At 36.6% G+C, this 13744-nt stretch overlaps 2 protein-coding genes across 6 annotated transcripts in view; one reads left to right on the top strand and one right to left on the bottom strand.

Moving 5' to 3' along the window:
* The window catches only part of LOC117114023 (cyclin-J-like), a 6824-nt gene extending 3050 nt beyond the window's left edge, over positions 1–3774 (top strand). For all 4 annotated transcript variants that reach the window (XM_033257553.1, XM_033257556.1, XM_033257555.1 and 1 more), the window contains exons 3-5: positions 157–441; positions 1301–1460; positions 1757–3774. In XM_033257553.1, coding sequence (XP_033113444.1) covers positions 157–441; positions 1301–1460; positions 1757–1895 — 584 coding nt within the window. In that variant the 3' untranslated portion in view covers positions 1896–3774. The remainder of the gene's footprint in view (positions 1–156; positions 442–1300; positions 1461–1756) is intronic.
* A 2553-nt stretch (positions 3775–6327) lies between these two features.
* On the bottom strand, positions 6328–9042 carry LOC117114020. 2 transcript variants are annotated; one of them, XM_033257549.1, is made up of 2 exons: positions 8934–9042; positions 6328–7479 (listed from the first exon to the last, which is right to left on the bottom strand). In XM_033257549.1, the coding sequence occupies exon 2, from the start codon at positions 7465–7467 to the stop codon at positions 6622–6624; it is 846 nt and encodes a 281-aa protein (XP_033113440.1). In that variant the 5' UTR covers positions 7468–7479; positions 8934–9042; the 3' UTR covers positions 6328–6621. The 2 variants fall into 2 exon arrangements, with proteins under 2 accessions (XP_033113440.1, XP_033113442.1); XM_033257551.1 differs by having other exon boundaries at positions 6328–7482; positions 8934–9030.
* Between the last annotated feature and the right edge of the window lie 4702 nt (positions 9043–13744).

The raw sequence follows: 13744 nt of genomic DNA, 5'->3' as shown, positions 1-13744 counted from the left end.
GACGCAAATTATATGGCGTATATTTGAGTGTTCTACCTATCTGAATTATACTCCAACATGCATTTCAAATTTAAAAACAGGCCTATTGTGATCAGTGCTCATGAAGAATACTAATAGTAGGCGTAATGATAATTATTTTATTCATTTTGTCCATAGCAAAGTATGAAGAAAAAGAAGACAAAGTCATACACCTTTGCAATTTCAACAGTTGTGCTTATGAACCCGATAAAAAGGGTGATTATCTAAAAATGGAACTACTACTTCTGGACTTTTTCTCTTGGCAAGTTTCAATACCAACAGCTGTACACTTTATGGATTATTACATAATTGATGCAGTATGCGAGAGGGACCTGCATGCAGGACAACCACTCTCTTCTCTTAGCGATGCTGTAACTTACATGCAGAAATACACCAAATATTTTCTAGATATTTCACTACAAGGCAAGTTTTAGACGATTTTACAACATTCCACGAATTCAACCAACAACGAACATTATCATACAGCATACAGAGTCACCTAACCATATCGTGATAGGCAGCGTAATGCGTAGCCTTATTTTATAGACTCATCGAATTTCCCAAAACTTTGTTACACTAACGTAATAATTTAGATGCGTTTTGACGCAAACCAACGAATGCTACAAAAGTCGATATTCAGTGTGATTATTAATGTTAGAAGCGAACTAGAACTTATAGTAGGCCTATCTAAGATTGCCTGCGGTTTTTTTGTTTTGTTTTTTTTTTCGCTTTTTCAAAAAACGTATTGAGATCGATTCCTGTGACAACATCATTATGAGACGATGGCTTGGTTCTCACGAGAGCCCTAGTATCCGGATCGGGAGCTAACCGTTAGCGCTAACCGTTAGCACCTGTGTGAGAACGCCCGATCGGTTAGCGCTAACCGTTAGATACCCCGCTAATGGTTAGCAAGCGCTATCAGTTAGCAAGTGAGCGCGTTTCTATCATCAACCAATCACACTTACGCGTTTACAATTTCAGTTTCTTATTGGCTAGTGATTCGATCATCATATTCCTGGTATCCGGATCGGGATTTTCTCGTATGGACGCACGGCAGCTAACGGTTAGCAGGATCCGGATCCTGCTAACCGTTAGCAGCCGTGTGAGAACATAGCCTTAGTTAAAACCATAGTCCCGTGGAAGGACAGTTTGTTACTGGAGAGATTACCAAGTAAAGAATTTAAAGAGATAAATGTGCCAAATATATGGAGTTCATTATACTTGTTTCAACAACATATTTTTGATTAGCCGAGTAATATTTTCTGCTGGTGCATTCTGATAGATCATGTCTTTTCAAAATGTATGCCATCATTGGTTGCCGCATCGTGCATCGCCGCATCCCGTGTGTGTTTGAAGTTGGCGCCAACTTGGACATCAAAGCTTAGGAAACTCACTAAATATTCGTGGGAACACATTGCTCCTTGCATTGAAAAAATGCTGATGTAAGTATGAATAAGACGGCCTTACATTTGGAAATGAATACGCCACTGCAAATGAGTGTATAGTAAACAGGTTAGCAATGCAGTAATGATGTCTGATTTGTGATTAACATGGAACATAAGACGCAATATGATGAAAAGGGGGAACGGCGACACCCTATAGTATATTTTATTTTAAAATCTTTATACTGTATTTGTTAGGATTTAAATCTCCCATACAATGAACGGCAAATACAGCAATAACAATATTCAATGATTTCTGTATATAGTAGGCTATTTCTTGTAAATTTACTTTTCAGCGCGCATGAAATAGACGAGAAAGCAGCAGAAACACAGGCGGATAGCAGTTCTTCGGCGGCCTCAACACAGATGGCAGCAGCCACCGTAACTGCTTGGCAAGATCTCATGAAATCAGACGCTCTCAATAGGAAGTCATAAGCTTAAAAGACGAACAAAATATATGTGTTTGTAACACATGATTTAATTACTGTAATTAATTACAGAAAGCCATGGTTATTTTTTCCAAAATATATACATTCAGAGACGGCATAATCACCCTGTTAATTTTATAAACAAATTCCGATTATTAGGCCTATAAATCTCATGGCTTGATATATTCAATGACATGAAGAAAAAACGATTGATTATTTTTCAAAAACGTATTTATGAATCAAAGATACTAACTTAATTTAGTAGATTTAATGTTAACAAAATCGTACCAAAGTAGAACTTGTTTATGGTCTGTTTACTCATCTCTAAAGTATGGTTTACATAAAATCGCTACACGGTATCACCGACTCCTTTCAGCGGTTTACATAAAATCTCTGCACGCTATCACCGTCTCCTTTCAGCGACGCTAATTGGTCGCTTGAATCGGGGAATGCGTCAGATTATAGCTTCGCAGTGCAAGGATTACAGTGACATGCTGTAGCAATATTGTAGCGATTTTATGAAAACCAGGCTTAATCGGGATATCATATCCAGGTTATCAAACAAATAGGCCTACTGTATTTCCCACTACTGTATGATTCTCATAAATCTTTTTTTTTTATTAAACATAGGCCCAATAGATTTCCTAATTCTGATAGTTTTTTTCTTCTACTGCCACTTGTATAAATAACGAATATTTTGGTAGGCATGTGACGTTTGTAGTTAAACTAGTTAATATTTTATGGAAAAATATTTATTATTTAATCATTTACGTTTATTACAAATAAAAAATCGACCATATTGTAAATACTGCTCAGATGTTGAACATGTGTTTAAATATTAATGGTGTTTGCACAATTATCATTATGATAAATATGAATAAATTCATCTCCTAAAGAAATACGTTGGATGAATTTCTACGTTCATTTTTTCTTCACAGCAAAAAGAAAACAAATATTTAAATTATCTTTATCATCATCAGTGGCGGCGCCAGGTTTTTAGGGAGAGATATGCGGGGGTGGCCTAAAGTGGGCGTGGTCGGACGTCGCCCAAAAATGCCTTGAGAGTGGTCCAGGGGCTAAGCCCCCAAAAATGTGACAATTTACGGGTTTCAGAGGCCTATTTATTCGATTTATAGATAGTCTACTAATATGTAAAAAAATATATATCAAGAAAATTATCTTGGGGTGGGGGGGGGGAACTCCCCCCTGGCGCCGCCACTGATCATTTTGTTTATGTTGCCTATATTTTGTTCATTAATCCTGTTAACATCCAAATTCGTATATATAATGCTATATACATCATACGATTATATTATATTTGTCGTGAACAACATATTGAGTAAGATTTAAGTTTGACAACAATTGCAGAGTATGATTTACACCACCTGTAGCTTTCTCATCTCAATTTGTGTTTATGTAATTTGATATAAACTTGAAAGTCGTGTAAGTAAATTGATGAATAAATTTCGTGTAGTATACCGTAAGGCCAGCACTACAATGGACCTTGGAAATTGGTTTCCATACAGTCGCTACACGCGGACAGCTTTCCGTGATGCGGGATCCTTCCTGGATGTTTCGGGGACTGCTACGCAGTACAGTACAGTACAACGATTGTACTGAAAAAACTGTAGCGACAGGGTAGCGATTTTAGGGAAACCAGGCTTAACAACTGACCAATCAGAACAGTGCCAGAAAAAAACGATTGTGCAAGCAAACGTCTCGCAAACGCACGTGTTTTTCGTGCGTTACGTTTTGTTTTGTGAGACCAAATTTTATTTAAGGAGTGGGGCTTAGCTGTATATTGACGCCTTAAAATATGTTTTGTAACTTAAGAATTTCTGTTCTTGGATATTATAATACCGTTGTGTAACAGCAACGTCTCTAAATAAGAGTGGTTTGTAGTTCTTTGAAATCGTTCTTAAAGCATTAGTTTAGTACAAGTAGTCGTTAGAAAATATGTTTTTATCTATTGTTTGTTGCTGTTGTGGTGGGTGGTGTTGTCGTCGTCAACATCCATCATCATCATCATTATCGTCACCGCGGTGGTGGTTGTCAGTACTATCATCAGCATCTATACCCTAACATCTCAATATCACCAATCAGCCTAGGGCGGCACTAGTAATTCCCTGACAAGGGGTCCACACACCCTCCCGTCGGGGAAGCCTAGCCCCCCCCCCCAGGTCGGGGAAAAATGAATTTGTTGGGGGTTTTTTTTTTAAATAATAACATTATGCGTTAATTATAGGGTTCTTTATTTAAAAATGGTAATTTGATAGAAAACCATGCAAGTTATAAGTGTCCCCCTGTGGGTACTAACCCCCTGTCGGAGGTAGGCCTACTAGGCCCCCTGTCGAAGAAGAGGTGTCGCCGCCACTGTAACCCAGACGATCGTAATAGTATACATCACGTCGCACATAACCGGGTAGTATTGCTAGCACTAAACAGTTTTTAATCCCTAAAATTTGACAGCTTAGTAAGGCATGTTTGAATTGTACTTTCGGTGCTCAAGGTTTGGTTTTTCCCCTACGACCTTTCTGGAAGTTCCCTGTCAGGTTGTCCAAGCGGGGGTCCAGTGGTCCCCGACGTGGGTGGGGGCGACCCCGCTAGTGCGGCACCTGCCATCAGCATCACAATCACCAATCAATTATCATTATAACCATCGTGTTCTTCATCATCATCGACGCGTCATCATCATAAACACCACTGATGTGTTGCCTTTTTCACCATCAACGTCATCATGGGAGCAACTTAGTTCAGTTGGCTTATAAATTGGTGGTAGCAACTGTGTGTGCGCTGAACATACTGCCATACTATGTGAACCATCTTCATAACACCTATGGTTCCCCTGGTTCAATTTCATCCGCCTCTCTGGAGGGCTAAAATGCAAGTTTCTGTAGCAAATCGTTTTCCGGTAAGAGACATTAAAGTCGTTGGTTCGGTGTGCATTATGGCCAATGAGTAGAGGATTGCTTCTAAGTCCCCCCACCAGAAGCACTTCGCTGAAAAAACATCTGGTTATTATGTTGTTTTTATTTTCACACAAAAAAAATTCATAACCACCATTCCATTCTTTTCCATATCAGTCATGTGACATTGTCGTAACTATCTTACCACCACTATCGCATTATTCAGCATCTATAGATGCTCTTTATTACCGCGCTCATCACAACCACCACCACTGCCGTCACCCATCGTCGTAAATAAGTCACCATTAATCATCACACACATCAATCTAAACACCATCTTCACCATTAACATTACAATACAAATCATTAGTTAATTTGCTGTAATGCAATAATTTTTCTATTTTTTTTATTCATGTGAATATATACTGTTAATTTTGTGTTAGGCACAGCAATACAAATTAAAAACATGCATTCTCCTTTTCCTGCTCCTGATCATCATTATCGTCATCATCGAGCTCTTTGTGATACAGTACCTGTAATTAAATTAAATCGTGCACACAGAGTTTACAGAAAGACCTTTATACACAGTGCAAATCGAGTGTGGGCATTCGCTTGCATCAGGTGGATTGTTATGTTTCACTGAACAAACCTACCTGATCTTAAAATACTCATGATAAATTTGAGGCTGCAACTTTAATGATTACATAAGCGCTAATCGTGTATACATGCAGCTGATTATACATGAATATTTCTCTTACCACGCCAAACAAAAAAAGAAGATTTTTCAAATCAACAATACTATACTTCGTTCATTTAAAACATTTAGTCACACGAAATAGAAATGTTGACTGAGAGACGTCTTCTACAAAAAATAAATCACTTCTTAAATCTTGTTTGATTGTGTTTATATGGTTTGAATTAGGACTTTATCATCCAATCAAAATTGACAATTAATTTAAGATTGTGGTCAATAGCCACATACATAATAATATGAGACGACATAAAGCATATTATCGTTACCAGAACTGACTAATGAACTACTGCACCTGTTCGGCATACATCAATCACAGTTTTATTGAAAGTTCCTTTTAGCCATAGGCCAAATCGGCTCTGAGTTAATCATCAATTTTCAAAAATCATTAGGCCTATACCTGGTTTCGTTCGTTTATGTGTAAATAGCACTTAGTGTTTCTTTAGTTATCTAAATAGCCGGCCAGTGATACCACAGCGACGCAGACCTCCATTATTGTCAAAAACACCGGTTTGCGAAATATTGACAAAGAAATATGAATCTCATTTAGAGCAGACTAAACATCAATAATAACCATTCTCCTTCCTTACCTTGTTGCATTCGAAATTCAATTTATATGAATACTGTGCCTTAATTTGCTTTCACTGAAGACTGTAATTATAGTTATAGCTATAATTTTTGTTATTTGGATGTATAGACTTAATACAAATTTCATTTTACCAATACAGATTAATGTATACACATCTAGATGTGTATAAGAGACAGGTATATGCCTATGGGTATGTAACAATTGTACAACATTAAAGGAAAAATACTGAATATTTAACATAGGTTTATCGGAAGTTTGCATTAAAAGCAGGTTGCTTCTTATATGACTTTATGTTACTATCGCATTTTATGACAAATTTGTGTGATTTGTCCATTTATGGGCATGATCATGTCATAATACAGCTAAATATGAGCATATCATAGTCATTTGTCACAAAATTTGATAAATGGACAAACCCTTTCGTAGCCTATTCTTCCAATCGATATTTATTTCGAAGGTATGACCAATTCATGTTATCAGATAAGGCCTAAAAGTAACGTGGCCTGTAAGTTTCATCTAGAAATTTCGGAACATTTACTTGTTTGACAACTGCGTGGAAATTCTTTCTGCCTTCAGTCTCGGTCTGCTCATTAACTGTTCTTACAGACGATCCATAATCCCTCGTCCCGACATCAGGCGGAATATCAAATTGTTCTGCAAGTCTGTTCAACGTACGTTTGTCTGGTAAAGTTGTACAACCTATAGACTTTAGGTCAGCGTGCTTCATGCGATTTTCATATTTCGTGACCATATCATAGTGGGCCAAATTGGGTTTGCCTCTAATAGGCTTGCTGTCAGTTTTTTTCTGTTTTCCATCCGATTTATGAACAAACTTTCGTACAATCGTTGCCCCATAGTCATTTTCGTTCATCCATCTAGGGACATCTGTATCTTTGACTACCTTATTAAAAAATGGTCTGCCTTCAGAATCTATGCCGTTTAATTTTATAACGTCACGCCACTTCTTTAACTGTTTTTCATTGGGAACTACTTTCCCGGAAATTTCCAGCGGCTTTAGTTCATCTTTAGTTCGATGATGAATCGGTATACCTTCAACCAGTTTTACCTGGTACTCGTGCGCTAACTCAACGTCCCCTTTCAGCACGACTGTTTTCTTACCAGTTTCATCCGAATTGGCTGTAATTGTTGGTAGTCTGTCCTTTGGAGATCTTTGTATCCATGATGGTTTATAGTTTTTTTTGCCGTAAAACTTATCCCAAGCATAATTGAAGGAGTCATTCTTAATCTGATCGGATGATTTTTTTAGAGTCTTCCTGGCTGCACTTTTCACATCGTCGCCATGGCCAGCATCTACATGCTCAGTCGTTGCCATTTTCAAACGACACTACTAGACATAAAATGATTTATACATTGATTAAATTTACAGTTGATTTAGTGGTGCGGCGAGCAAAAGTACACATGGAAGGGACCTTAACGTAAACTATGATGATGTTATAATATAATGATGAAGCTAGGCCTAATAAATGATTGATCACGACGTCGACAACGATGACGATGACCAGGACGATAACGATGATAATGATTATGATGAAGATGATGATGATGACGATGATGATGATGATGATGATGATGATGATGATGATGATGATGATAATGATGGTAAAATTAATTATGCGTCCATACCTACAAACGAATTCGAATTAAAAGCAGGGTAAAATTAATGTGCTTTCTTATCGAATTACCAATAAACAAAATCATATTGCAACCACGTAAATTGTCGCAATGGGAAGATCAAGAATTCAAAATACGATTGGTGGGGTGGGTGTGTGGGGACAAAGTGGCTTGGCAACAATTGTAGAATTCAATTAGGACTATTAAATCGGTTTTTCTGATTATTGAAAAAATACACAACGATCGATAAGTGCGTCAGACAAATTCAGTGATAATACAGGAAGTACAATAATAGAAGCATAATGATGTTGACAGGATGTGCGGTTATCTAAATGCAAGCATGGTACCAATGAGAAACGTAGGCCTGCGTCAAGGCTGTCAAAGAATCTCAAATGAGCGCAATAGGTACCGTATGGTACTGTGCCAACAATCAATTAAAAATTTTTGCTGTACAAAAGAAATGAACTGGAATCCAAATACGACGGTGATAGCTTTTTCATATTCACGACTTAACTTGGCATCAATGAACAAGGAATGGGTTTCGTAGAAGTGGTTTGGCGCAGCGGGAAGGGTTTCGTTTCCCACCCTTCAGTTCGGGGTTTTGTCCCTCGCTGTGGGTTTCGCTTGTGTCCTTTAGCAAGACACTTTATCATTGCTTCTCTCCACTCAGGAGTATAAATGGGAACCTGGTGGGGTTGCCTGCTCCTGCGCTGATTACAGCAGTAGGCCTAATAAAACATTTAGACCCAATGACCGGGGTCAGAAGCGCTTTGTATCTGCAAAGAAATGCGCTATATAAATAACTGAATATTAATTTTATATTATTATAACTGAATATTATTTGCATACCAAAAGTATTGACAATATTGATGTTGACAATTTGGACGGGATTATGTTTCAGTCGTAGGCCTGCTCTTGTGTATCTAAAATTGCCTCACATTTCATCCCCTCCCCACTCCAACTTAGGCCTATGTTTCAAATTCGTATATCACCCAGTTAAGTTTCCAAAATTATTATTATCAATTACTGTATCGAATTAAAATGTTAAAGATACGATATAATTGATCTTTAGGCCTACAATATCAAAATTTAGTAGGCCTATAGGTGTACCCTGTGGCTATTAGGTCTATACATTATGCTAACTTTAGGGGAAAAAATTAATTTTACCTGTGTCTAAATGCGCTCCTGAAACTCGGTTGGTCAGCTGGTCAAACATTAATTTTGTTTCAAAGAATTTGAAAAACAGGACCGTACTACCTTACCTCGCTCAGGCAGGCAATTAGGCCTATTCTTCAAAATCGGATGCAAAGCATCACTTACCGTGCAGTACTCTGAACTCAATAATATTGATGGACAAGAGTATTCTGATTGGTTGATAAATAAAGGAGGACATCATTATACTCTTGGTTTGGTAGGCGCGCGCAATCAATAGAATCATGTGTTGTTACATGACAACGTTAAACAGATCAATTTAGAACTAGAAAAACAGAAATATGTCTTATTTGAGTGTCATATTCCACAATGTTATTGGAGGGGAGTGTTGACGAATGCAGGGGTCGACTATTCTCTTCTGTTCAATTAATGTCAAAACAAAATACGACATGGCTTACAGTAATGCATAATCTCCAAACATTGCCAACGTAATGACTCAAAGGGCGCAATATCAATCAATCACTAGACGTACGATTTATCTTTAATTGTAAAAAGAGTTTTTACATGTATCGCCTAGGCCCTACTTTAGCTTTTATCATAGAGCAGACCAGACATGATTCCAAAAACGATAAATGGTTTGACGACACAATGGTCTATTGAAATGAAAATGAAGATTAATTTTCTAATTAAAATTGTAACTAAATCAAAATTTGGTCACTATATAATAGAAGTAAGATTAACGAGTTACGGTACTTAAAAAAAGAAATTTTGTAGGCCTCAGTAATTATAAGCTATATTGAAAATAAACATTAAAATAAACAAATTTTAAGGAATAAAAACTGTGTAAAAACTTAAATATTATATTTGAAATCCAAAGTATTTTGAATTTGTTATGTTACGCTACACTTTTTTTTTATAACACTGAGGCTGAAATTGCTTAAAAATTAAGACCAAATTGAGGTTGAGGTAAAATGTAAAATGGGATTTTTATTTATTTTTTTTAATCGAAAAACCAACAAATCAGTATCTATACCTTATTTGCAGTAAGTGTGACAATGTAATATCCCCTATAAGACAGTACAGCAATATACTGCTGTACAATAATAATTTTTTGTGTTTTTTTTAAGTTTGAGCCTGAAATCGGCTAAAAAATAAGAACACCGAGCCTGGGAAAATTTTACTGGTTATTATAAGAAAAAATGTAAGTGAAGATGAAATTTCGTGAGGAGGTACGTGACTATAACGACAGTATAGTTAAAGGCTGTTGATATTTTAAATAAGCATAGCTTTCAATGTGTTACTTATTCAAAAGAGGATAACGGGCTGATTAATACACACCACAGGCTGTTATGACATGAGCTGAGGTGTACTGATCTTCAAAAATATCTAAACAAGTATGGCCGCAAATTAATGCCATCGAGGGGTCAATATACCCGTATGGATTACATTCACAATAAATACTATAGGCCTATTAGAATTGGCTACTGTTAAAATATCAACACAAATTAAGTGATGCCGTCAAGCCAAAGCTCAAAACAATGATCTATTCATTGATACCAGAGAAATGTTCTATTTTCTCTATGTTGATACTGACACTAATCCGGGCCCTTCGGTACTAATGGATACGGATACGAATAGGATACTGATATTGAATGAAACGGATACTGATAGCCCTTCATTATCCACTTCATGGAGTGGTCACATAAGCCGCAAAATGAAAATTAGAATTGCTGTGGGAAATGAAAACGAAGACATCACCAAGTGAAAACAACTATCAGATTCTTAATTTTGTTTTATTACCATGGTAGGGTTACTTAACTCCAAACTCCTTGATGAAATGTATGAATATAAGAGGTGTGGCATAAATATTTCACCGTTTGCCTTTTATACCAACACTACGGAACTCGCGATGTCTTGATATTGGAGATTTCTCGCCACATTGAAGCCATTCCAAAAATCCTAAACAATTGGGTACCTGAGATAAAATTAGGTGGAAGTACTTTTAGAAGCTGAAGCTGAATTAAAAATAGTGCCAGGACACTTTCAACCACCCGTCAGTGGTCTAGAAAATTACTTTTTTACAAGACAGTAATTTTTTCGAAGGATTTAAAGTTTTCCTTAATTTATTGTTTTAACGTGCATTACTCTTTTCTTGGAGGTGTAATTTTCGCTTACTCTACCTTTAAACGCTCCGAGATTTCACTACCAAATGTGTTTTTGGTTTTTTTTTCGCAAAGCCAATGCTCGTGAGATTGTGATTTTCCTACCTATCAGGTCGTGTAGGGGCACGGGGAGGCACGTGCCCCCTCGTCTTGCCACTAAATTCTAAAAATGTCAATGCATATTAATGTTATGTACTACTCACATCTATTCTAAAACTGTTGTGCCCCCACCCCACCGTTTGAAAACTTCTGGATCCTCCAGCCCCTGTGACAAGACTATCAACACCACAGTAATAGACACCATACCAATTTTCTCCACTATTCACCATTCGTCTATAGTTCAAAACACACTTTTTTTTAAAACTTAGAATGTGGAAAATATAACAATGACTAAACATTATTTTTCTGAACGTAGGTATGTTTAACTGTAAATTGTTAACCTTATAAATCAATTAAATACGACTTTTTTATACATAAGGCTATAGGCTTCTTCCCCGGAACCCACCGGGGCTTTTCCCCTGGCTCCAGTGGCTATCTATAAGTCTTGAAATGGGGGTGCTGATTGGGGCGTGAAGGTGAAGTATGAGGGGGCTCGATGATCAGTTGATGGATGCTAACTCGCAAAATAAGGTGATTTTAGGTGATTTTTAGCTACTTGCAATTGATTTCTTTTGATGGTGGGGGGCGACTGGGCGAGTATTTTTTGGAGGGGCGTAAAATGTATATTTTAAGCCTAGGGCCTAGCTAGTATAGTAGTAGGCTTGACATAATCATCAGAATTCCACCATCACCACCATGGATACTAGGCTAGTAGCCTAGTTTTTGATATATAAAATTTGATCATGTCAAACGTGCCTCCAACAGTAGCATGTTTCATTCACCCAAAAATACTGAAAAGTAATAATATTGGTTTGACAAATAAATATGGCATGATGATATGAATGATTAGAAAGTGTAAACCCAAATATACATATATCATTAAAATGAATATTTATATTGTTACTCTTGCTGTATTATTAACAAGCAGCTAAGCTCCAACAAGCAGAAGAGTCAATTCTCATGCATATTCGAGGAGGGGATTGTGTTGCCGTTGAAGTCCATTGTACCATAAATCATGTTATACGGATTACACAAGGATTATGTATCAAGTACAACAGTCTAAAAAAAAAAAGTACATATTTAACAACAATTAATTAATTAATATTTGTCCACCATGCTTAAGGTATTAAGAAAGCTAGTTATTTTTTAGATTAAGGGAAAGCCAGTCAGCATGTTGGCTGTGGAGGACCTCTATCCATGGCAATCAAACTTTTTACAACAAAATTTTAGAATTAAAAAAAAGCATCAAATTGGGATTCATGACGTGGATGCATAGACTATTGAAAATACACAACATTATTTTTTAACAATTGGTAGCTACAGGAATGTTTATGTTTACAAAATGGTATGTTTTTAATTTAAGACTGGCGAGCAGACAAGTTATATGATGTATCTTACAAAATATTTTGTGAGACTGATAAAACAAAGACGGTTGTTTAACCTGGAAGTTGTTTATTCGACTTGTCAAGATATTCTTATTTGTTTTAATTTAAAAATAATAAATGAATAGATAATACTAAACTAATCAGCTACTATTACTAGTACTATCAAGTTATTCACATACAAATATAATTCTAAATTTATTAGTTTTCTCGAATATTGCATAAGTCAACGAAAATCCAACAAAACAAACAATGTAAAGGAATCCATGATTACATCAAGATGTGTAGGGAGTAACATTATGTACTGCTCCACATGGCTCGTGTCTTGAACAGATGAGAATGGGGCTGCGGAGGAATTGCGGGGACCTTGGAAGTGGAGAAAGTAATTGATTTTGCAAAATCTAGCTCACTGTCAATTAAATGTGCTGTATAATAAGAACCATATTGTTTTATGTTTTTCAGACCAGATCAACTGAAATATAGAATGCAAAACGACTATCCACAGCTCTCGTTTCAGCATTCCACTTATCGCAGAAATGTTATCGTTTTGGTGCTTTCTGACACAATTTCTACACACCACATAGTATATCAGTTGCCATCTGAAAAGCAATCGACAGACAATTCAAGTTGTAACAGTTCACCAGCTTAACTTGCTGTTAAATAGGCATTTACGACAACAGAGGTAGGTCTTGAAATGACAAGGATTGTCTATTAAGCAGGCATTATTGTTCACCAGGCCATTAAAGATGAACCAAGAAATGCTCATGGTCTCCACCTTCACATATCTCAATCCAAATACTGCGAAAGATATGGCCAATTGAGCTACATAATTGAATAGTATATTGTATTGGTGTTACAGATGATATAACATTTGGGAAGTACAGTATGTGACTACCAAAAGAGAGTAATTTCAAACTTTTATTGGCAATATGGATGGCAAGGTATCATCTATTTGGGTTCAAGGAAAGAAACAAACCCCATATTTGCCTTATATATATATATCTAACTTAGGAAATTGAAAAGAGCGATACAGAGATTAGTATTATTGCTACCAGCGGAAGATAAGTAACATGGACACTAAGAAAGGTGGGGGAGTGTTTCGAGTGGGAACGAAATGAGCACCCTCTCTTGTTAGCTGTCTCACATTTTTGTGGTTTTTACGTGTTTCAGTCATAATATGTTC

Source organism: Anneissia japonica, unplaced genomic scaffold, assembly GCF_011630105.1.
Source record: "Anneissia japonica isolate Jap-2015-1 unplaced genomic scaffold, ASM1163010v1 scaffold281_len866295_cov195, whole genome shotgun sequence".
NCBI classification, from domain to species: domain Eukaryota; kingdom Metazoa; phylum Echinodermata; class Crinoidea; order Comatulida; family Comatulidae; genus Anneissia; species Anneissia japonica.
Note: the sequence above shows the minus strand (reverse complement) of the source record. Positions and strands in the feature narration are given on the sequence as shown.

What these genes read in the sequence shown, in the direction of transcription:
- LOC117114020 (XM_033257549.1), bottom strand. Translation starts at nt 7,467, where the DNA reads ATGGCAACGACTGAGCATGTAGATGCTGGCCATGGCGACGATGTGAAA.